This window comes from Wolffia australiana, chromosome 3 (genome assembly GCF_029677425.1).
Source record: "Wolffia australiana isolate 7733 chromosome 3, ASM2967742v1".
NCBI classification, from domain to species: domain Eukaryota; kingdom Viridiplantae; phylum Streptophyta; class Magnoliopsida; order Alismatales; family Araceae; genus Wolffia; species Wolffia australiana.
The window spans coordinates 9,367,403-9,392,274 of NC_135837.1; the positions used below are offsets into that span (position 1 = coordinate 9,367,403).

At 47.6% G+C, this 24,872-nt stretch overlaps 1 protein-coding gene and 1 non-coding gene across 2 annotated transcripts in view; one reads left to right on the forward strand and one right to left on the reverse strand.

Moving 5' to 3' along the window:
* Positions 1–1,332: 1,332 nt before the first annotated feature.
* On the reverse strand, positions 1,333–1,414 carry TRNAS-AGA (transfer RNA serine (anticodon AGA)). The gene has a single exon. It is a non-coding gene; the product is annotated as a tRNA-Ser (tRNA).
* Positions 1,415–1,478: 64 nt separating this feature from the next.
* Positions 1,479–24,872, forward strand: part of USP (UDP-sugar pyrophosphorylase) — a 31,325-nt gene continuing 7,931 nt past the window's right edge. The window contains exons 1-10 of the mRNA XM_078572433.1: positions 1,479–1,602; positions 2,243–2,347; positions 7,800–7,916; positions 15,194–15,334; positions 15,504–15,603; positions 18,019–18,146; positions 18,763–18,834; positions 18,941–19,005; positions 19,097–19,157; positions 19,236–19,353. Coding sequence (XP_078428559.1) covers positions 1,510–1,602; positions 2,243–2,347; positions 7,800–7,916; positions 15,194–15,334; positions 15,504–15,603; positions 18,019–18,146; positions 18,763–18,834; positions 18,941–19,005; positions 19,097–19,157; positions 19,236–19,353 — 1,000 coding nt within the window. The 5' untranslated portion in view covers positions 1,479–1,509. The remainder of the gene's footprint in view (positions 1,603–2,242; positions 2,348–7,799; positions 7,917–15,193; positions 15,335–15,503; positions 15,604–18,018; positions 18,147–18,762; positions 18,835–18,940; positions 19,006–19,096; positions 19,158–19,235; positions 19,354–24,872) is intronic.

The following is a 24,872-nucleotide window of genomic DNA, read 5'->3' on the forward strand; positions in this document are numbered from 1 at the left end:
AATGAGGGAGAATTAGATAGTGAGAGAGAATGAGAGGAGAGAGGCAGAATTAGATAGTAAGAGAGAATGAGAGGAGAGAGGCAGAATTAAAGAGTAAGAGAGAAGGAGAGGAGAGAGGGAGAATTAGAGGTAAAAAAGTAAAAAAGAAGAGAGAGTGATAGAAGAGAGGAGAGAGGAGAGGGAGAGTTAGAGAATAGAGAGTAAGATAGAATGAGAGAAGAGAGAAGAGGAGAGAGCGAGAATTAGAGAGTAATAGAGGGTGAGAGAAGAGACTAAGAGAGGGAGAGTTAGAAATATAAGTTAAAAAGTTACAGAGCGTGAGAGAGAATGAGAGGAGAGAGGGAGAATTAGAGAGTAAGAGTAAATGAGAGGAGAGAGGGAGAATTAGAGAGTAAGAGAGAATGAGAGGAGAGGAGCGAGGGAGAATTAGAGAGTAAGAGAGAATGAGAGGAGAGATGGAGAATTAGAGGTAAAAAGGTGAATAAGAATCAGAGAGTAAGAGAGAATGAGAGGAGAGACAGAGAATTAGAGAGTAAGAGAGAATAAGAGAAGTGAGGAGAGAAGAGAGCGAGAATTAGATAGTAAGAGAGAATGAGAGGGGAGAATTAGAGGTAAAAAATGAAGAAGAATCAGCGAATGAAGAAATAAAGAACTATAGGATATACAAGAAACATCTATAATTTCCATATGCAAGAAACAAAGAACATCATTTATGAACTCTATCAAAGAACATCTTTTAAATTAACTATTGCATTGGGATGCAATGCTATAGTCAATTTAACTATGGAACTGAGAATCAGCGAAGGAAGTAGGAACAAAAACAAATAAAATTTAGAAGAATTAAGCGGCATAGAATAAGAGCGTTAGAGGAAAAATGGTAAAATTAAACCGACGACCCAGACGAACATGACTGAACATACCCGCGAGTCCGCTGTTCGTCGATTCCGCCGATGCCGCCGTCTGCCGATGCCATTGTCCGATATCCGCCGTCCGTCGTCTACAGTTCTATTTCCGCCTTTCGTGTATTTTGGATTCAAATTTTCGAATCCAAAATACACGAAATTACCTTAAGAATAAAATTCGATGTGGATATCGAAAACCGATATCCGATATCGTCATCCTCCCCCCAGAGATGGAGACGGATGCCAACATCTAGACATATATCAGTATCGGCACTGTAACAACCAATAACCGATACCGATATCCGTACTCGAAAAGACCGGATACCGGAAATTGCCTTTCCGGTATCCGATACAGCATCTGTCCAGATACCGGGCGAACACTAGACTCTTGAGTAATTAAAAGAAAAAATGACCAAAAGAAATTCCAAAACGTGGGCGGCAGGATTCGAACCTGCGCGGGCAAAGCCCACATGATTTCTAGTCATGCCCGATAACCACTCCGGCACGCCCACCTGGATATTAAATTGGATGAACTTATATTATTTAAAAGTATTGCACACTCAACTACTTCACAACTGAATGCAACGTCGACTTGAACGTGAGTTCGATGGAAATGCCGTCCGAACCACCGTCCGGCGACCGATGGGCTGAAGCCGCGCCCGCTCTTCTGATGAATCTCAGAGTTCTCTCTCCTCATCAGGTCATCATTTCCCTATCGAGATGTCACGACCGCATTCCTTAATTCCAGCAGAAACTGGCAAATTGTGTTTCTTGTAGGACTTTGGAATCTGATTCTGAGTATAGGAGTAGATTTCCTCCACATTTTTATGATGTACTAACGAATTTCTGTTTTCAATTCTGCGACGGGACAATTTGTCACCCCGGCGTGGGACCAATTGCGTACGCAGCATTATCTGGATGATGTCTCATCAGCTTGTTTTATTCTCTTCAACGCCTGTAATTGTGAATGTAGAGAAAAATCACCAAGTAGGCTAGCATCTGTAGCGATAGGCCAATTAGACTGGCATCTTTAGTTCAATCAGATGCTTGTATTTCTCCCTGCATAGATGCATAAAAGTAACTCTTGAGTTTCGGCTGAATCTGAGGCTTTTATCTTTACGATGTGAATGTATGGGTATAAAAACATGAAGGTAATATTCTGCGCGAGATCGCCGCCCTGTCAACTGTGATACAAAAATCACACTATTTGTTGGTTCTTCTGGGTTTGGCCGAGACTATAGAGTCTTCCAAATGTCAACTTTAGTGGCGAATATTTTTTATTTCTTTATTGCTGGCTCATTTAAATATGTATTGGTATATCTAACATCATTGATGTGCAGATTGAACTCGCAAAATTATTGCTCAGTGAAGGACAAAGTCATCTTTTCTCTCATTGGTCAGATCCAGGTGTGGAGGATGAAAGGAAGATCAATTTATTTGAACAGGTTTGCTTTGTCAACTTTTATTCTGTTGGGTATGGGTTAAGTAATTATACCTTTTGTATTTCCCTATTTAGTTACAGATTTTTTTTATTGAACTTCTATAACCAGCATGAAATAACTATGTTTAGATGAGGTTGTTCTGAAAGAAAGGACACTCTCCAGAGTTTGAATAAGAGTAAACTTTGATATATTTTGTCTGCTCATGAATTAGCATATTGAACGAGATGTGTGGTGCTGTTTGATAGTCTCTGTGCATCGATGGGTTTTTTATGTGAGGAACCAATCTCTTGAACAAAATTGACCAGAAGAGCTGACAGCTATATGTGGGACATTCAGCCTCGGTACAAGATTGTGAAATCAGTCATTGATCCTTTATCTCTAATGAGATGGTATTGCCAATTGTGAGATAAAGACCAACATTAGAATTGGCTTGGACTGGGAAACATACATGGTTACACAGGTCCTGAAGGACAACTATGGATCTAGTTTGGACGGGGAGAGTTGGAGGGCTCTGGTTGTAGTGTCATTTTTCTTCTTGCAGAGGGTGAGGCAAGTGTTTTCTGAAGTCTCTGAATTCTTCAGAACCAAACTGGGGGATGACACAGCCTTCTGTTTTTGGCTAGACGAATGGGCAGCTCAGGGTACACTAAAGACAGAGTTCCCACGCCTGTTTGCCCTAGCACGGACCCCTCAGGCCATAGTTTGGGATTGCTGGGATGGAGCTCGAAATCCACACCTGGTAGATACACTGTCTGACCTGAGTGTGGAGGACTACATGAGGATGCATCAGACGTTATTACACCTAAGTCCACTGGAAGGGACACAAGACGGATGGGCGTGGATAGGCGCATCCTTCTCTATTTGGGAAGCTTATGCAAAGCTCAACTGCACACACATAGTGGAAGAACTGAGGAACATCTGCGCATGTCACACTGTGTGGAAACAAAAGATTCCCCTTAAAGTGAGGTTCTTTGGTTGGATGCTCCGTTGACAAAGACTAGTGACGAAGGTCGTCCGGAAGAGATGGCTTCCAGAAGCCTCGGTGGAATGTGCTATGAGTGCAATTGGCAAAGAACCCCTAGCAGTGTGGGCACACCAACCAAGCGCAGGGGTGGAGGTTTCCTCTGAGGTGTACTTCTGAGATTCTACACAAGGTAGTGCACTCAAGGGGCAAGAGGGTTGTGGTCGACCCTTCCCAGTGCTCTCATGATGTTCATGGTTAAGGAGATATCTGGGCATATCTGCATGATGTAGTTCAGATGACCTGCTAAACGGTGATGTTGTCTGGGGTTCTTTAAATACCGTCCTTCATGGGTTCAAAAAAGGATGTCCTTCCACTTATGTGCTCCAACCTTTATCGTACTCCAACCATGGGTTGGCCCTAAAAAATGCCGTAATGGGCTCTCCCCTATTACAATGTGTCATGCCACCAACTAAAGTGCGGTGATGTTGGGTGGTAGATCTTTTTTCTCGAATACTCAGTCATCGGAAACATCTGAGGTGTGTGGCATATCTGATGACAAAGTTTTCTTTTGGTTATGAAAAGGTTAACCTTGTCAAAGGTTAAGAAGGTCATAGTCATAATAGCTTGTGTTGACGATAAGTTATCTGAAGATTTGACCTTTGAATGGGTTCCATGTCTTTCTGGGCTATCTCACTCCGGCATCTATCATAGATATGGCCCACTATCACATCATCAAATTCTTTCTTTAATAGTATCAGGTGGGCCACCAGTTTTGGGTGGTCTGCCCTATTTTCTTCAAAAAAAAAAAGAAAGAAAACTACCAAAAGAACTTTGGTCTTCGGTAGATTTCAAGAATTACCAAAAATAGAAAGTGTTCCAAGATTGGGGAATTTAGGCCGTGGAATAATGTCATGGGGACTGGAAGAGATCGAGGAAAATGAAGAGATGAACAGATGGAAGAGAAGAAATGGATAGACTGAGACAAGCTGGATGGTCTACATTTGCTCTGGATCGGATGACTCACCAAGTTCTGGTCCACAGTTGCCCACAGCAACTGACGTCAAGAAGAGTTCTGACTCTGTTAGCCTGCTGTCTATCATTTATAAGCGGAGTCCTGGCAGTCCTTCCTCTCACACGTGGCTTGAAAATCCACGACTGAAACATTGCTTTTCCTTCTTCTTTCAAGGTATGTGCGGAGGAGTTCTGTGCCACTTTGAGGACAGAATGTGTGAAAACGGAGAATTCTACCTGTATCAGATAATAAAATGATTCTCTTTATTGTTATGAACCATCAAACCCATGCTATTGGCCCAACCATGGAGCCACATTCATGTTAATCAGTTAAGTCTACCCTTCTCCCTCTTCTGACTTCCTATCTCTGATAAGAACTGGTTTGTACCTCTTGTGCAGAACTGTGATCGACACTTACAGAAGAGCTCTACAGGGGTGGAGATAGCAAAGAGAGATGAGATAGGTGGGAGAGCTTGGTGAGGAGGTCCCGCCCACTGCCATGGGAGTTGGCTATAGAAAGTCGTTAAAAACAAACTCAGAGTACACGGTATGCTTGATAAGAACCTCCCCTATGATGTATCAGAGGAGGCCACGCACATGTGAGGAGACAGGCCTAAAAATAAGAAGAAAGATCTTCAAGAAAGGGGTTCAGGCATTTTGAATTGATATGACCCTGGATCTGTGAGAGAAGATTGATTGAATCAGTCTGAATTTCCCTCTTTCAATCAAATCAAGAATGACGGATCATGCAATAATTGCAATAGAAATAGTAGTTCGCACTGGAGTTAAGTTGAAGTAGAAGTAGAAGGGGTAGACAAAATCTGAGGGAGAATCTGGTCATATCAGTCGGTTCTCCTCCTGGGCTAAGAGGATCTCCTGCTCTCGCTGAGTCGTTGCTCACCTTGTTGGAAAGATTGATTTGATGCCCGCCACTGTCCACCCTTGACTTGTTTGTAGACTAGTTGTTTTCTCATCTCCTCCTAGTTTGAAGACACATCCTGATCTGATCTGTCAGTGCGTGTATGTCCGGAAGAAGAACTGGCAGAGGCCGGATCCAGAAGCGCAGGGCCAACCCATTTCGGCTTCCTCCTTTGAAGAAGGGCAGGAAGACGATCATTATGAGTTTCCGTGTTACCCTCGCCACTGCTTTGCTCTGGTTGTGACTCTCCCTCTCCGTGCTTGCAGGTTGTGAATTCATCCTTCACCATTTCCCAATCATTCCCATTCTCTCATTTTCTACCCCGGGTGCCTCTCTCTCTCTCTCCCCCTCTCCTATCCCCCTCTCTCGTCTCTCTGTGAACGATGAAGGCACTTTGTGTTGAATCGGGCGTATCAATTCTAGTTTGAAGATTGAATTCAATGTGGATCGATCTGATCTCAGACGGGGATCATATGACATCCATTGGCATTGAATCAGGTGATGGATGGGCCCTTCTTCTTTTTCAATCAAGCAAGATTAAAGGGAGCGGAAGAGTTACTAAAGTAGTCAATAAAGAATTACAATGGGGCAGAATGCCAATGCGGCAGACTCCATGGGAGGACGAGGCTGATTTGATAGGATTCCTGGTAGATCCATATCAGTGGTATCAGAGCAGTCTGACTCTTGGACGATTTCAAGATCATGGATCAAGATCCTAAAGGAGATCCTAACTGCTTAAAATTTCAAAAAGGGATGATAAATATAGTGTTTAATTTCATGTAGTGATGCATTTCCTTTCAGTGGGGCTGACAGATCAGGGATCTGTGCAATCAATCATTCAAATGCAAACCTATATTTTTCAACCGGTCAATCCTGTTAAATGTCGATCAACTCTTGATATAGGCGACTCGAAGAAAGAGTATACCTCTGGAGAATTGATTCTCGAAGTCTTTGCGGTTCCTGAAGCTCGCTTCTTCTTTTTCGGTGTAGATAAACCAATTTAATGCTGACTTACAAATGTAGAACGCTACATCTAATTTTTCAGGATCTGGCATTGGATGAAGCCAAAAAAACCTCGGCACATATAATTCAGCCTTCGGGATTGTTTCCTTAATAGATTTTTTTTTTTTGAACAATAAAGAAAATCACCCAGCTTGGTGATCCTCCGTACACGAGGACAGGAGGGATCTAGGCCAAAAAACAAATGGCCCATCATGCCCCCCATACCCTCCACCTCAGCCAGGACTAAACCAACAAAACGCAAATCTCTCCACTTCATTGATAGCCATGTCCACCGACATTGCCGTCCCCTTGAATACGACCTCGTTGCGGTGGGACCATATTGCCCAAAGCACCGCAAATCTCAGCCCCTGCTCCTTCTCATACCCACGTTGACGCCGCGGCAGTGTGGCCCATAAGACCGAGCTCGACGTAATCTCTGCTAGCCCCTGGCTAGCCCATAGCGCCCGAACGAGCCGACATTGGAAAAAAGATGCTCGCACTCCTCTTCCTCCTCCGTACACAAGGCACAATGATGATTCAGCCAGGAAAAACCTTCGACGTCTCACGCGGGTCATTGTCCGCTTCCTGGTGAGCATCCAGGCAAACACCATAACCTTTAGAGGTATCTTTTGCCTCCAAATTCAGGGACATGCCCCTAAGATGATCAGGTCCTCATTGTGGTGTGTTCTCAACCTCTGGTATTACTCCTCGACTGGAGAACGGGCCCAATGCCCATACCCACCCATCTGTCATCCCCTCCATTGGCCTCCAATTGCTCAGTGTTTGCTGAAGGCTTACGAAATCCTCCACCCGCTGATTAGATAGGATGGCTGCAAAAGTTGGACACCACACTCCATCCCAACACTCTTCCTTAATAGATTGGTGGATTGCATCTTTGAAACGAGAATCTTGGTGTTGTTGAGGATTGGGCGGTCACTTTTATGGAGCACCTTGGTTGACATGAGCGTCCCTTCCTGAACCTTTATATCATTTTCTGGCATCTCGAATCATTTGATGAAGAATGGCTCTGATAAAAATGTTATGAAATCCGATAATTATGATGAGAAAAAAACGAGATTCTAATAACCAATTTGAGTATTCCACCCAAAGAATATGCCATCAGACCTGATACAATACGGACAAACAAGGTCAAGGGAAGAAATCAAGAACAAAGTATCTCTGCTCTGCAGCCTTTTGCTGCAGCAATCTAACTGAATTCTTGGATTCCAATCGGGAACCCCCCTCTTATTTATAGTGGCTTTTCCTTGGCTTAAGCTCTGGTCTCAGGTGCGCTCTCAAGTCTTGCGGCATGTGCCTTGGTTCTGACCCTCTTCTTATGCCTCCTTAAGTAAGTTTTACTGAGGGCCGTATAACAAGTTCTATAGGATCTTTTCTTTACTCTGTCACAGTTCACCCATTCTTTAGGCTTGCATTTATGTGTAAAAATCTTCTTTTTGAAACATTGTAAAACTCTTTTTCAAATAAAAGATGGCTAAAATTCTTCTGGTCCCAAAAGTTTTCTCTGAGTTTCCCCTCAATATTTATATTTATGTTTATAGGTTGCTCGGCTCAATAGAAGTTACCCTGGTGGGTTGGCAGCATACATTAGAAATGCAAGGCGGCTCCTTGCCGATTCTAAATCTGGAGCAAACCCATTTGATGGTTTCACACCTTCTGTAAGTCTAAATCTCTTCTGCCACTATATTCATGCCTTCATTCTGGTAGTTTGAGCATGACATGTCATTTCTAGGATTTGAGCCGTATTAATATAACTATTAGATCAACATATCTTTTTCAATTTTCTTTAAGTTATTTTGCTTTGTCTTTTTTTTCAAGTTCATTTTTGGCACAAATATGTGGAGTATAATCTGACCGACTAGAACATGTTTCTTGGAATTATGTACCATTTTGAAAAATCTTCTCACCTAGTCCGGCAATCTGCTCGATGAATGTCATTGCATACCAGAATAATGTTTTATATATGATGTTAACTGCCCATGAAACTCTAGATATTTCTGTAATCTAAGGATGGCTGTTGTGGCACATTGATATTTATCACTTTTTGTTGGCCCCCCTCCTTTACATAAACTTCCTGCCTTCAGTAGGAAGTCAGTTACGAAATGAGGAAACAGTCCGTGATTAGGACCATTCAAGAGGGAGAAGCAACTTCAATGAGAAGATCGTGAGGGAGAGGAGAGGAGAAAGGGAGAAAAGGGAAAAAATGAGATAATCACTCTTCATGGATGCCCTCCTAAAGGGATGCCTGTCCTATTTAATGGGAAAACATGGGGAAGGAAATTACGAAATTACCCCTCAGATATGATGGGGATCGTATCTGAATTTTCCACATCAAATTTCAACGTCGATATTAAGTCCGAGCATCTGAAATTATGAGAAACACTAGTATCTAACTGCAAAGCGATTTTCCTTCCTTGCCCTTTAGTTTTCAACTTCATCAGATGGTGGCTAGTACAACCCTTAATGGATTTTAAAGAGATATGAGTTGTTAATTGTGGAATCCCACTCTAGGTTGGGATTAGAACGGGAGAGAAGATGGAAATGTAATCTCATACCCAACTGGTTACAAGAGAGAGGGTAGTTATACCCTAGGAGAGAGAGTGTGAATAAATGGCTAATGGGCTAATAGAACAAGGCCCATTAGCCATATAAGGCCTATCTCACTAACAGCCCCCCGCAAGCGAGGTATGGATGTCGTCCATGCCGAGCTTGGATACGGCACGCAGGAGGAGAGGATTAGACAGGCCCTTGGTCAGTATATCAGCGGCCTGGTCGAAGGAAGACACAAACTGGAGGTCGAAGATGCCCTTGTCCATCCGCTCCTTAAAGAAGTAGCGGTCGCGCTCCATGTGCTTAATCTGACCGGTCTGGCCAGGATTTTTGGCCAGGGCAATGGCTGATTTGTTGTCGCAGTAGAAGTGAATCGGACCGGAATACTTGATGCGAAGTTTGCGCAAGATCCCGTAGATCCACTGGCCTTCCGAGGCCCCATCAGCAAGAGCCCGGAATTCCGCCTCGGCGCTGGAGCGGGACACCTTGTCCTGCTTACTGCTTTTCCAGCTGACAAGGCCACCGAACACGAAGGCACAGTACCCGGTGGTGGAACGGTAGTCGACGACAGACCCGGCAAAGTCAGCATCCGTATAGACCTTCACAGTCATGTCAGAGCTCCGTGGGAAGAGAAGGCCCCTTCCGAGGCAGCCTTTCAGGTATGCAAGAACTCGATTGGCGGCCTGGCGATGGATCTCGTGCGGAGCATGCATGAATTGGCTGAGAAGGTTGACGGCGAAGCTGATGTCGGGGCAAGTGTGGGTCAAATACAGGAGCTTCCCCACCAGCTGCTGATACTGATAGGGGTTGACCGGCGGAGAATCGCCCCCATCACCCAACTTCACATTAGGATCAATGGGCGTCCGGAGTGGGGAGCAGTCGGTCATACCAGTCAATGTCAGCAAGTCAACGGTGTACTTCTGCTGGGAGACAAATATGCCACGAGACGAGTAGGCGACCTCAAGACCCAAAAAGTAACGGAGAGGGCCGAGTGCCTTAATCTCAAATTCCCGAGCAAGAGCAAGTCCGAGGCGAGAGGCTTCCACCATATCCGAACCAGTAATCAGGATATCGTCGACGTAGACCACCAGGATAGCGACCCCAGTTGGGCCATGGCGGAAGAAGATGGTAGCATCACGGTTGCTCTGGGTGTAGCCTTCAGCACGCATGACGGAGGAGAAGCGGCCAAACCACATCCCCGGGGACTGCTTCAGTCCATACAAGGGCTTGCGCAATCGGCAGACGGTTCCCGGAGGACCTAGAGGGTACCCGGGAGGGTGGCTCACGTAGACCTCTTCCTCAAGATCGCCGTGAAGAAAGGCGTTCTTGACATCAAATTGCCGAATCAACCACCCATGATGAGCAGCGAGAGCCAAGAGTAGACGGACGGATTCCATCTTCGCCACGGGAGAGAAGGTCTCAAAATAGTCGATCCCGTAGGACTGTGTAAAGCCCCGAGCGACAAGCCGAGACTTGCGACGCTCAAGGGACCCATCAGCACGGTGCTTCGGGGTGTGAACCCACTTGCACCCCATGGCCTTCTTTCCCGGCGGAAGAGGAACCACATCCCACGTGTTGTTTTTGATCAAGGCATGCATTTCTTCATCCATCGCCGCCTTCCAATGAGGACAGGCAAGAGCATCGGCAAGACGGCGTGGGATGGGAATGGATGCAATGCGGGTCAAAAACAGACGGTAGGGAGGACTCAGGCGGTCGTAGGAAAGATAGTGAGAAAGTGGATAAAGAGGTGTGCGAGTGCACTGGCAGACCCCTTTGCGTAGAGCAATCGGCCAATCAAGGGAGGCATCGTCAGCCCCAGGGGAAGCCGACGGAGAGGGATGGCCAGAGGGGGAGAGAGCGGAAGCGGTGGAGGGAGAGGCTGTCACAGGAGGGGCAGACGACGCGGAGGGCGGGGAGAGCGGAGGCAAGAAATCAGGAGAGATGGGCTCGGGGTTAGTAGAGGAAAACTGAGGGGGAGACACCGTGGAAGGATGAGGTTCGGAGGTCACCGCAGGAGGGGAGTCATGAGGAGCGAGAGGAGGATCATGGGCGACAGCCGTGGGCTCAACGACAGGGAAGGAGTCCAAGGAGGGAGCCGAGGAGGCCTCGCCCGGCGAAAGGCCGGACGAGGAGGAGGAGCCAAAGAAGGGTTGGAATTCGGCAAAAGTGACATTCGCAGAGATAAAGAACCTGTGAGTGGACGGGTGGTAGCATTTGTACCCTTTTTGGAGAGAGGAGTAGCCGACGAAGATGCACTTGAGAGCCCGGGCATCGAGCTTCGTCAAGGTGGATGTTGTATCATGGACGTACGCGGTGCACCCAAAGACACGAGGAAGAAGGTTGGTACGCAATGTCACAGCAGGAAATGCAGTGGACATCCGATCAATCGGACTGCAGAACTGAAGAAGCTGGGAGGGCAAGCGGTTGATGAGATGCGTGGCCGTCAACACGGCTTCTCCCCAATACGTCCAGGGGACACAGTAGTTCAGCAACAGGGTACGGGCTTTAGACGTCACATAGCCAATACAACGTTCGGCCATGCCATTTTGCTCCGGGGTGGCAACATAGGACATGTCATGCAGAACGCCCCGCTCGGCAAAGTAGGTCGCCAACTCTTGGTTGACATAGTCGCGGGCATTGTCCGAGCGGAAATGCTGAATGGGACGGCCAAACTGGGTCTGAACCATGGCACAGAACTGTCGAACCGTGGCCGCTACAGCTGACTTGGCTGGAAGCAGGTAAGTCCACGTGTAGCGGGTGGCCTCTTCGACGAAAATCAGAAACCAGTGGTGCCCCTTCAGACTGGGCTGCGGAGCTGGGCCCCAGACATCACTGTGAATCCGATACAGCGGTACTGTTATATGGGAAGCAGATGGAGGAAAAGACGAGCGTCGATGTTTGGCAAACTGGCATGCCTCACAAACAATGGTCTTAAGGTCCAAGCCCATACATAAAGACGGAAACAGACGCTGTAAAGTAGAGAACGGTGGGTGGCCGAGGCGCTGGTGTGCAAGCTGGAGGCGGTCGTGGCGATGGTCAGCAGCTGGTTGAAGACTGCGCTGCACCATAAAGCACGATCAGCTCCCATCATCGAACAGCAGCAACCCCCGGTCCCGCCTAATCGGTGTAGTCTTCCGCACCTTGTTAGACAAGAAGATCCCATCAGGTTGGATGTGGAAGGAACACTGAACTGCATCGACAAGGCGCTGCGGAGACATAAGCAAGGCACGGAGAGATGGAACATGGAGAACATTGCGGATGAGACCGAGACCATCCACGTGGATAGTCCCGATGCCAGCCACTCGAAGACGTCCAACCCCGGCTGTGAGGACAGCCCGAGTCCCAACATGCCGCTCGTAGGACACAAAGCGGTGGTTGAACGGGGTCATGTGTTCCGTGGCTCCCGTATCAAGCACCCAAGTGGTATCCGACACGAGAGGGGCCGTGAGAGCCGTATGTCCACAGTACCATTGATCGGAAGGAGTAAGTAATGCACCAAATGTTCCGAAAGAGGCCATAGGCTGGGTCTACAGGGCGGTCAACTGCGCGGACAAGCGGGCAAGATCGGCTTGCAACTGCTCCATGGTCACCGCAGAGCCGCCGGGTAGAGGAGGGGACGAGGCCGAGGCGGCGGCGACATGGGCTTTAGCAGCCTTGGCCGCTTGAAGGTCAAGCTGCTTCTTCCTGCATCGCTTTGCCGTGTGACGGCGCTTGCCACAATAGGTACACACCAGCTTGTCCCGCAGGTCCAAGGCCGGAATGGAGGCAGGGGGTTTGGGTTGCTCCGGGGGGCGCGGCAGCAAACCAGAAGAATCCCCAGGACGGGAGATCAAAGCAGTGGAGTCAGCTGAGGTCGCCACTTCAGAGCGATCACGCCGGAGACTGCTCTCCATCTCTATCAACTCCTTGACCACCGCTTCAAACTCCGGGAGAGTACCCTTGGTATGCAAAGTTCTGCGGCGAACCTCGGCGTACTCGGGGTTGAGGCGGTCAAGAAATGACAGAAAACGGAGGCGAAGGGTGTGGCGTCTATCAATGCCATTCGGATCGCCAACGGGCATGTAGTAGTCGACCTCCCTCCAGAGGGCAGTATGGGCCAAGCTATAGTCCATGATGGACATAGTCCCTTGGCGTAGGGCACCAGCGCGCTCCACGAGCGAAAAAATCCGCCAGTGATCAGCATCGTGACCACAATACTTGTGGGCATGATCCCAAATCTCCTTCGGAGTAGTCAAGTGAAGGAACTTGTTGTAGATCGAGGGAGAGAGCGTGTGGTTCAGCAGCCAGGAGTGGACAAAGTTCTGCTCGGCGTCAAAAGCAACATAGTGCGGGTCGGTCGTCGGCAGGGGCGGCCAGATCAAGTGCTTGTGGAGGAGACGGCCCTTCAGCGTAGACTCCACGAACTTAATCCAGGCTAGCAGTTGCGGAGCACTCAACCGACAACAGTTGGGAGCAGGCAGGAGAGGGAGACCAATCTTGGGAGAGGGCAGATCTCTCCCGAAGTCGGCCGCCGTGAAGACGGGAGACTGCGCCGGGAGGTTCTCAGGAGGAGAAGACCCTGAGTGGACGGTAGGGTCGGTAGGCATGACGAGCGGCGCCGATCGCGGCAGCTAATCCGGCGGCAGCTGCAGGCTGCGGCTTGCGGCCTGCGGGGGCTGTGGCTGCGGCTTGCTGCGGGCTGCGGCTTGCGGCCAGCGGCGGGCTGCGGCTGTGGCTTGCGGCCTGTGGCTTGCTGCGGGCTGCGGCTTGCGGCTTGCGGCCTGCGGCGGACTGCGGCTGCGGCGTGCTGCGGGCTGCGGCTGCGGCGTGCTGCGGGCTGCGGCTGCGGCTTGCTGCGGGCTGCAGCTTGCGGCGGTAGTGAGAGACGAGAAGGAATCCTCTGGCTTGGCTGGTGAGTCTGGCTAGCAGACAGTGGCAGCAAGGGCCAGGGACAAGGGGGTTGGATCAAGAGCAACGCTCTGATACCATGTGGAATCCCACTCTAGGTTGGGATTAGAACGGGAGAGAAGATGGAAATGTAATCTCATACCCAACTGGTTACAAGAGAGAGGGTAGTTATACCCTAGGAGAGAGAGTGTGAATAAAGGGCTAATGGGCTAATAGAACAAGGCCCATTAGCCATATAAGGCCTATCTCACTAACATTAATAAATTGCCTTCCACTTTGTTTCTCTGTTAAGACTCTGGAAATCCTGGCCTCCAAATATACAGAAATAAGCGACTCCCAGTAGCGAGGAAGAGAGGGATAGCTGAAAAACGAGTCTCAAAAGGAACAGGCTGTATTGATCTTAAACCAGAAATACTAATAATCCCAGATCCGTGATAGATCAACATCCAGGGAGGAAGAAAACAACTGTCTGAGAATCACAATAAGAACATCCAACTAGAACGATAGAACACGAGGGAAGAGAGAAGAAGAGAGAAGAAGAAAAATGGAGATGCTGTCGACCGAATCGGCTCCAACAGCTCGCAGCGGGAGAATCTCCTGCAGCTCAGTTCTGGCCGTAACTAACTTCCTGCCTCTCGCCTTCTTCGACCCTTGCTTTTATATAAAACTTCCCTCGCTTTATTTCAAGCCCGCCCGTGCCGGCTTAGATGTCATGTGCGATCGATGGTTGGCGCTTGCGCTTTCTCTGATATGTCCTTCCTTGTAACTCATCACTCTCTTCCTCTACCCAATCTTCATCTTCTGTATCCTTCTAAGTATGCTGTCTCTCATCATCGTTTCAAATCTGTAGTGCTTTCTGACATCAGTGGGCAGGGCTGAATCATTGCAGTCCTCTTGAGTTGTGTTAGAAACTTGTCAAAGAATGTTCGAAGAGAGCAACTAATTTGTTATTCTAATAATTATTTCTGATATACCACAAAACATTTATGAAAATTTTCTGGAATCTTTCATTATAATTGACTGAGCGTCTGATCTTTTTTTGTAATAACTTAAATGTACTGCATGAATTCTTTAGTGCAACGTTTAAAAAATTATTTCCAATGTATCGCCATTAGATATCGCATGCCAACAAGTAAAAGCATCATTTTTCCATTTTGATCTTCCTGATTACCATAGTTTGTTACGTGTCTCACAATATACTGCGTTGGTGATTGTTTTGTAAGAATTTTAGGACTCGAAATGCATTTTTAGTATGCAAGTTAAAATTCAATATATGGCCCTTCACTTTCATCAAGGGGTGAAATGCTTAGGTGTTTATTGTTTCCATTCCATTACGTTTTGTGCTTCTCGTGACTTTCTGAAAACAAAACCAGCACATGTGAGCACCTAAGATTGTATTTCAGAGTGGCAATTTCTTTTACTCTTATATATTTGCAATTGGATACTACATTTCAAAGAATGATTCTGTGATTTCCACTTATGGAATGTTTTCTACCAGGTCCCCTCTGGGGAAGTACTTACATTTGGGGACGACAATTTTATGAACCTCGAAGAAATAGGCTTAAAAGAAGTTCGTAGGGCTGCATTCATTCTTGTTGCTGGAGGTTTGGGGGAGCGACTTGGCTACAAGGGGATTAAGGTACTACGATGTGGCACGAATATGCTTTATTTACTCCTTTCATGTTAATTATCCTTTGAGATGTAACTCAAACTTATTGACGATGTAATGTTGTTCAAAAGTGTTTGCTTCTCAAAGCCTTTATTTTCCTAACAAAATATACATTTTCCACTTTGCTCTGGCCTTGTAGCTATCACTTCCCAGAGAAATTACAACGGGATCATGCTTTCTTAAGCATTATGTAGATTCTATCCTCACGCTGGAAGAGGCGAGCAATAGACTGGTAGAAGGTCAGAAGATTTTATAACAATTATTTATGTGCTCACGTAAATATTTCTGGAAAGACACTGAGAAATCTGGTTGAGCTTGCATACTTCCGATTTCTGATGTTTAGTATTTTGTCTGTTATTTTTAGCGGTAAAATTTTCATTCTTACTTATTGAAAGTTTTCTCTATTTGAACTTAGTTTCCTTAATTTTATTATACATTTTGATTGCTACATGAATTGGTATAATGTTTTGTATGAGAGAACATACGTTATCTTTAGGTCATCTCAAGTTGCAAGAGATTGAGTGATGATTTTTTGAAGAAGAGAGTTTGGCTGATGAAATTTTTTCCAGAAGATGGCATATTGATATTTAAAAAAAAAAATTAACTTTAGCTCGTGTCAAGGGACTATTTTGTGGATTCATTCGTGTGGATTTCCTTTGTCTTGCATATCAATAATTCATCTGCGAGTTGTTGTCACAAATGCAACTCAATGAGTTAATGCGTTAATATACTACCTAGGTGCGAATTTAATAAGAAATTTATCGGACCTGGCAAGACGCTTCATTGATTTCTAGAGAAAGTAGTTACAGCTGTTTCACCCTCTGTGTATTACCATAATGCAACTTTCAGGCCTTTTGGAGAGATGAATTAAGACTGACACATGTTATGGTGCAATCAAATTGTGTTGCGGAAGAATGTAGGGAGTTTGAGAACCCATGAATAGCAATTCCTCATCTAACTGTCCTTTGCTCATAGCATTTGGAGCTTGTCATTGATACAATCCTACCCCCCTCCCCCCCACCCCCAATGGGTATCTTTGAAATTTTATCCCATTAAGGCCATTATAATTTTTTTGTCGTTCGAGTAGCTTCCGCTTTCACCTTCCCCTTAAGATCTCTGTAGCCTTCCCTTTAGGAGGGCATCCAAAAATGAAGAACTGAATTTGCCGCTTAGCTCGACCAGTCCTCAATTCCCTTTGATCGTTAAGTTATCTCGGTATCAATCCCATTTGCATTGATAAGGTCCTTCCAAGGACCTTCTTGGAGCAAGAGGCACTCACACATGCCAGCTGAAGGGCGAGGCAGGAGATCCAAGTCATTCAAGAATTCTTGTACGAGAATTCCCGAGGAGGCAGCCAAGAGTGACTGAAGGGTATGCAGGAGAGGCCTGTAAATGGAAGAGGGGTTGGGGGAGAGTCTACTGAGTCCTCCATTGTTCTAGTCTATCTCTCCATCTTCGTTTTATCAGATCTCTTCTTTCTACCTAATCTTGTCCACTGATTACTGTCACCTCTCAGCTGGATTTTGTTATTCACAGCTGGAAGGACATCTACGTTCACTGAATCTCTAAAGTGTAGGTAATGTGCATCTAGAATCATTATATCCTTCCTCAATCCTTGGGAATTCCATCCCCTATGATCGTCTCTCCTTCCCGCATCTCCAACCAGCTCATCCTCAATCAATCCCTACCGCCTCCAAATGATTACCCTCTATCCCTTTATCAAAAAATACATTCCCCAATTGGAACCTACATCAAAGATCCTATCAGTATTTTATTATTTTTATCAGATTAAAATTTAAATTCATTCTTCACTGCATGCTTGAATATTTTTATTCAATTTTAACCGTTATTCATCTCAATATATTTTTTCATTGGCCACTTATGTACATTTGCATTAGTGGACTCTACCCAGTAAAGGTGGTGGATGAATGAACTAATGCTGCTCTATTATATACGACAATCGGGGCTGCTCATTTTTTTACGTATTAATTCACAATAGAAGTTCGTCACTCTTAATTTCTCAAATAACATGACTGGTTGCAAGTTTTGATTTCTTGAAGTTTGTGTGTAAATGACTTTAATTGTGCTTAAAAAATCAGTAATCTACATTTCACAGAATAATGCAGGAAATTCTGTGTTAGATTGCTTGGATGCTGCCGTCCATTTGTTGTCTGGCCTATGAAACTGATGTTGATCTTGGAAATCAATGTCCCTCCACATAGAAAGATTTGAAAAATGCCAAATATCCAGGTATGGTGGATGAAAGAGAAGAGGAAAAAAGTTGTAGCATATAGAGAGATAGGAAGAGATAGGGAGAGAGAGTGGATAGATTGGGGATCTCGATGGTCGAGCTTCCTCCCTTCTAGGTCGCAAGCCTGCTCCTGCTCTCCAGCTTCCAGTTGCCGCCTGCAACAGATCCTTGAAGAAAATGTACTCGATACCCCTCCTCCTTGCTTGTGCTTTATTTATACCCTCATGGGGCTTCTCATTGGTCAAGCGTTCTTTTCCTTCTCTGGTAATTCTTGGAAAAGAAGTGAGGTTTATCAGAAACCCTTGGTAGTAGCTGCTACCTTTCAACTAGTTAAATATTTCTAATGTTTGCTTTATTTTTTGGAAGGCAAAATTTTTTTTTAAAAAAATTCTATTATACACAGATGAGGAACGAAAGAAAATTCCGTTGGTTATTATGACGTCAGATGACACCCATCAAGCCACAATACATTTGTTGGAGTCGAACTTTTATTTTGGAATGGAGCCTACTCAAGTAGTGCTAGTTAAGCAGGTGACATTTTTTCCCCTTCTTTCTCCATTCTCGAACCACAAAATCCCCAGCATATCCATAGGCGTTTTGGTCATTTTAGACAATTAGGGGCATTTCAGTAGATCAACCCACTATCGGTGTCTTGGTCTTCTCCCCTTTCCAAGGTAGTTTCTCCATTCTTGCATTTCCATTTAAATACTTGTAGATTCTTTTTCTCACTCTTTGCCTGTTCTCCTCTTCCTCAAACCTCAGCAGAAGATCTTCCTTGCTCTACAGGTTGTGGCTCTCTCCTACTTTCCTGGCAACAATCTTAGTGTGCAAATCTCTGATCTCTCCTCTCTCTCTCTTAATCCCCCAACCAGATATCTTCTCCCCTTTAGGATCCTAAGGCGTGTCCTTTCATTGCATAGTCATTTCTTGAATTCCTATTTTCATCAATCTTCCTCAATCTCCATTGTTGGGATCTAGGATCCAACATTTTTCTCTCTTTAATAATGTTAATCGCCACAAACAATGGAAAGTCCATTATCCTTCTAACTGAACAGGAGTCCATTAACTGAGTACTTTTTTATTTTTCCTGCATCCATGAGAGATATCTTTCAGATTCTCGATTTAGTTTTTGTTGTACTTATCACAGGAAAAAGTAGCATGCTTGCAAGATAATGATGCTAGTCTGGCCCTTGACCCTGCTGATAAGTATAAAATCCAGGTGAAATACCCTTTCTGCCTCTCTTTCATAATTGATAGCACCGGATCAATTTATTTTCTGATGCTTTTGATATCGCTCCAACTTATCTACTGTTTCATTGTAATAGACAAAGCCTCATGGTCATGGTGATGTTCATGCGCTTCTATATTCTAGTGGTCTCCTCAAGAGATGGTATCCTTTATTAGCCTTATTTAGCGTCATAAACTCGGGTAAATGCTTTCATTTGATCAGATGAAAATTAAAATATATTTGACTTGTGCAGGCAGAAAGAGGGTCTCAAATGGGTCCTATTCTTTCAAGACACTAACGGTTTGCTCTTCAAGGTTTGTAATCCAAACTTCAAAATTGAGTTTTTCTTATGAAAATGTGGTACTTAACCAAATTATTTGTATTTTAAGTAGGCAATTCCAGCGTCATTGGGAGTAAGCGCTAGTAGAGGGTACCATGTTAACTCTCTTGCTGTCCCACGCAAGGCAAAGGAAGCTATTGGTGGGATAACAAGGCTTACTCATACTGATGGTGATCTATTTGCTTTCCTAATTTGTTTTGCTCTATTAGATATTTTTCTGAACGATTTGTCACAATTCTGTGTTCTTTTCAAGTACTATAGAGTAACTTTTTTTTTTATTCCTTTTTTTATTATCGATCCAAGAGATGGTGCATCGTGTTATATTTTCTGCAACTTATCTTTTGGTCATTTAATTTGTGGTTTGGAAAATATGTCCATATAAAAAAATTTTGATACCTCGTATGCCTTTGATAAACAACTTCTGAAGACATATCAATCAAAGAAAAGAAGAACTGGCAACTCCGCACGTGCGGACTGACTCGCACGTGTGGGGATTTGAATAATAGGCGGGAAAATGAGGCGCTGGAAGCTGAAGGAGGGAAGACTATAAATAAAGGCAAGACTGGACGAGAAGGGCATTCAAGAAGTTCAATCTCTCGGGGACGGAGATTCTCCTTCGAACGGCTGCCCGACCGATCCTGCTGGCAGAGCTCTTCCGCAGAGGAGAGTACCTATTTCCTTCCTTTATCAGCTCATCCCAATTACTTTCTTTTACCGCTCCCAAACAATTCGAGTTCTTATATCCGAATTTCTTCAAGTGTCGATCTGTGGACTATTGAGGAAATGTGCCAGGAAACTATAAATTGTTAAGGGAATTCAGAGCCTTAACAATTTGGTATCAGAGCCACGATCTTGTGATCCAGTGAGGCAACAACTTCCGAATTATAATACTCCTGGGAGAACCACGAGTAGTCAACGAGCAACATTCAAGCAGTCTCTTGCATTCTGATTTTCCAAGCATTATTCATCTCCTCCGATATCCAGTTACACTGTATTTGGCCACGAAATTTCAGACACTCATGGCCGATCTGGAAGAGAAACTTGAAGCGCTCGCCGCTCGTGTTGAGGCAAATCAAAGTCGTGTAACAAACGTCTTGGAGCATATTATGCAAGATATGGCTTCTATGAGTGCCCAGCTGAAGGGCAAGGCGCCAGTAATCGGGAATTCTTGTGAGGAAGTTACTCATCAACCCCAGGAAAGGAGAATTGAATTCGATTGCAGGTTCAAAAGAGGAGATCTCCCGGTATTCAGTGGCTACCAACCTGAAGCATGGTTAAAGACGGTTGAACGATTCTTTCGTCTGCATCCAATGACAGATCATGAAAAATTACATCTTATAGCTATTCACATGGATGATGCTGCCCGTACGTGGTTCATTCACACAGAGGAGAGTTTCGGTATGGCGACCTGGATTGACTTTAAGAGTCATTTCGAAGGAAGGTACGCGCTCGCTGTCCATGTTTTGCATCGTAAATTGTTCGAAGTGCAACAGAAGACTTCTGTCAGTGCATATAGGACGGAATTCGAAGATATTATTGTTAGTGATAGACTATCCCTCATGGGCTAATGGGCCCTATTCTATAAGCCCATTAGCCCTATTATCCTCTCTCCCTCTTAGGGTACCTATACCCTTACATGTACTCTGCTCAAGTTATGTCATTATCTTCTCCTTCTCTTCCCCAACATGGTATCAGAGCTCTAGAGCTCCTTCCCTAGGGTTTGACATCGCCCACCTACAGCCGCCGCGCACGCACAGCAGCCGCAGCCCGCAGCCGCCGTGCACGCACAGCAGCCGCAGCCCGCAGCCGCCGCGCACGCACAGCAGCCGCAGCCCGCAGCCGCGCAAGACGCACAGCCGCGCAGCCCGCCGTGCACACACAGCCGCCGCAGCCCGCAGCCGCCGCGCACGCACAGCAACCGCAGCCCGCAGCCGCCGCGCACGCACAGCAGCCCGCAGCCGCAGCGCACGCACAGCAGCTGCAGCCGCAGCACTACCGTAGCAGCGCCGTAACAGCACCATGCCGTTCACCGAGACCGACTTCCTGGAAAAGCCACTGTCCTACAAGGTGGCTCATCCGCTTCCGTTGGTCCCCGAGACGACACTCTTACGGGCCCGACCTACCCCGTGGATGCGCCGTCGAGACCACCTTGAAGGCGCGCCAGCTCTTCAAGCATTGCACTGAAGACCCCTTTACCATCGACCACCCACATTATGCAGTGTGGGACGTTGAGGACCAGTTCATCCTCGGCTGGATGTATGCGTACACCCTGGCTCCAGATTTCCGCGACCGTCTTCCGCATCAGAAAACGGTGAAAGGTTTCTGGGATCAGGTGCGCTCTTTCTGTGGCCGGGAAAGCGACTGGTGGCGTCTTTATTCCCTTGCAAGTCAGGCCAGCAATCTCTGTCAGGGGTCGTTGACGATCTCTGAATATGCACTTGCCCACAAGAAGATGTGGGATGAAGTGGATTACTACCTACCGCCCGACGATCCGACGTCCAAGACGTTCCAGAATATGCTTCTTTTGCGGATCATGGGCTTCCTCAATGGCCTGAACCGCGAGTATGATGACGTACGTCGTCGTGCCTTGCACCGCAAGGAAGGTCCTCCTGCCCTTGAGGAGTTGGTGAAGGAGCTTCAAGAAGAGGAAAGCCACTTCCTCCTCCATGGGACTCCCTCCTCCTGCCCCCCGGGTGAGTCGACCGCACTACTTTCTGCCCTCCCTTCAGGCGGCAAGGCACCGTCGATCCTCCCTACGCCCACCTCCGCTGCTCCTCCAGCTGGGACGACGATCTGCTCGTAGACAGGCAAACCGGGCCACGGAAGAACAAGTGCAAGAAGCGCCTGAATGACTGGCGAAAGAAGAAAGAGGCCGCAGAAGGCAAGGCCATGGTGGCCCATTCTGATTCCTCCTCCGCCAGCCCCTCCGCAGTGACTATGGACCAGCTTCAGGCAGATTTGGCCCGCCTCCGTGACCAGATGGCTGCCCTGCAGAATCCCTCCACGGCCTACTTCGGCGGCTTTGGTGCGTCTTCCCTTCCTTCATCTTCAGATGCATGGTACTGTGGCCATACGGCCTTCCACTCACCTGTCGTCTCCGATACGACGTGGGTCCTTGATTCAGGGGCTACCGAACACATGACCCCGAGCAATGCCCGGTTTGTATCATATGAGCGGCATCGTGGTGGCCGCACTGTCCTCACGGCCGGGGGTGGACGTCTCCGTGTGGCCGGAATCAGGGCAGTCTATGTGGACGGCCTCGGTGTGGTCTACAACGTTCTCCATGTCCCTGACCTGCGGGCCGTGCTTATGTCTCCGCAGCGCTTAGTTGATGCTATCTCTTGCTCCTTCCACCTACAACCTGACGGCATGTTTCTGTCTGACAAGGTGGGCCGGACTACACCGATTAGGCGGGAGAACGGACTGCTGATGCTGGACGATGGAGGCCGCTCCCAGTGCTTCATGGTGCACCGAACTCTTCTCTCGGTGGCTGAGCAGCGTCGGGGACGCCTTCTGATGGAGCATCAGCGACTTGGACACCCATCTTTCTCCACTTTACAGCGTCTTTTTCCCGTGTTGTGTTCGGGCGTGGACCTTAAGACTATGCTTTGTGAACCTTGTCAGTTAGCCAAGCACCGCAGATCCTCCTTTACTTCATCCTCGTCTCACACATCGACCCCGCTGTTCCGAGTCCACAGTGATGTTTGGGGGCCGGCACCGCAGATCAGTCTGAAAGGGCACCGCTACTTTCTACTCTTTGTGGACGAAGCTACCCGCTATACGTGGGTCTACCTCCTGACTGCGAAGTCGGAGGTTGCGCAGAATGTTCGACACTTTTGCGCCATGGTACAGACACAATTTGGTCGAGGCATCCAGCGTTTTCGTTCCGACAATGCTCGGGACTTCTTCAACGCTGACCTCGCCTCCTTCTTTGCCGACCGGGGCATCCTCCACGAGTCCTCTTGTGTGGCCACGCCCGAGCAGAATGGCATGGCTGAACGTCGCATCGGCTATGTTACCTCGACGGCGCGGACATTGCTGTTGGACTCCAAGGCGCCGGGGCGTTATTGGGGAGAGGCGGTTTTGACGAGTACTCACCTCGTTAACCGTATCCCCACCCCACTCCTGGAGTTCTCCAGCCCCTTGGACCGGATGACTGTGGCATTCCCGAATGCTTCTTTGCGGACGGGACTCTTGCCTCGTATCTTCGGCTGCACCACCTATGTCCATGATACTTCTCCCACACGCACGAAGTTTGATGCACGCGCACTCCGGTGTGTGTTTGTCGGTTACTCTTCCTCCAAAAAGGGTACCGGTGCTATCATCCGCCTTCTCGGCGGTTCTTCATCTCGCAAACGTCACCTTTGCCGAGCATGAACCCTATTTTGGGACTACTCTACCTCATCACGCCTTCCGCTGGATGAGGCTCCTCGGCCCCCTTGGGGCCAAGTCCGATCGTGGAGTCCACCACTCCCACTCCACCCTCCTCAGTTCCGGATCTTTCTCCCTTGATTCCTCTTCCTCACTTCCTCCTGCGGGTCCTTGGACGTGTCCTCTACCTCTTCTTCGTTACCTGCCCTTCCCCTTTCGGCAGCTCTCCCTCTCCCATTGGTCTCCGTTCCTCCTTCCGGCCCCCCATCCTTGTCAAACCCCGGTGGGCACCCTCCTCCTCTCTCGGTGACCAACCTCGTCACCCTCCCGATCTACCCTCGCCTCCGGTGAGTCTCCCACGACTCCCGGTGTGTCGCTCTACTGCTCCTCCCGGAGTCCCCATTGCTTCCGCTCCTTCTCCTGTCGATGGTGACGATCAGTTGGGGTGGCCTATTGCTCTACGGAAAGGGGTCCGTCAGTGCACAAAGGCCCCCCTCTACCCTCTCTCTCATTACCTCTCCTTTGACCGGCTGAGTCCTCCCTACCGGTTGTTCCTCACCCGCATCGAGTCGGATCCCGTTCCTCGACGCTTAGCCGATGCTATCGCTTCTCCCCATTGGAAAGCGGCGATGGACGAGGAGATGCAGTCTCTCCTCAAGAACCACACGTGGGACGTCGTTCCACTACCTCCGGGCAAGAGGGTAGTGGACTGCAAGTGGATTCATGCCAAGAAGCATCATGCGGACGGTACTCTCGAACGCCTCAAGTCTCGGCTTGTGGCTCGGGGGTTCACTCAGTCCTATGGCGTGGACTACTTAGAGACGTTCTCTCCCGTGGCGAAGATGGAGACTGTCCGGCTTCTTCTGGCGCTTGCAGCACACTTCCACTGGGCCATCCGCCAGTTCGACGTCAAGAACGCCTTCTTGCACGGCGACTTGACGGAGGAGGTGTACATGCAGCAACCCCCGGGCTACTCACTCGGCCCCCCTGGTCACGTGTGCCGACTGCGGAAGGCCCTCTATGGACTCAAACAGTCCCCGCGCATGTGGTTTGGGAGGTTCTCCTCTGTTCTGAAGACCGAAGGGTACACTCAGAGCAATGGAGATGCCTCTCTCTTCTTCCGTCACCGCCCGAACGGTGTCTCCATTCTTGCCGTGTACGTCGACGACATCCTTATCACGGGATCTGATGCTGCCGAAGCTGTCCGCCTCAGCACTGCCTTGGCTAAGGAGTTTGAGATCAAGGCCCTAGGCCTTCTTCGCTACTTCCTTGGTCTTGAGGTAGCCTACTCCCCCCGTGGGATCTTCGTCTCGCAGCA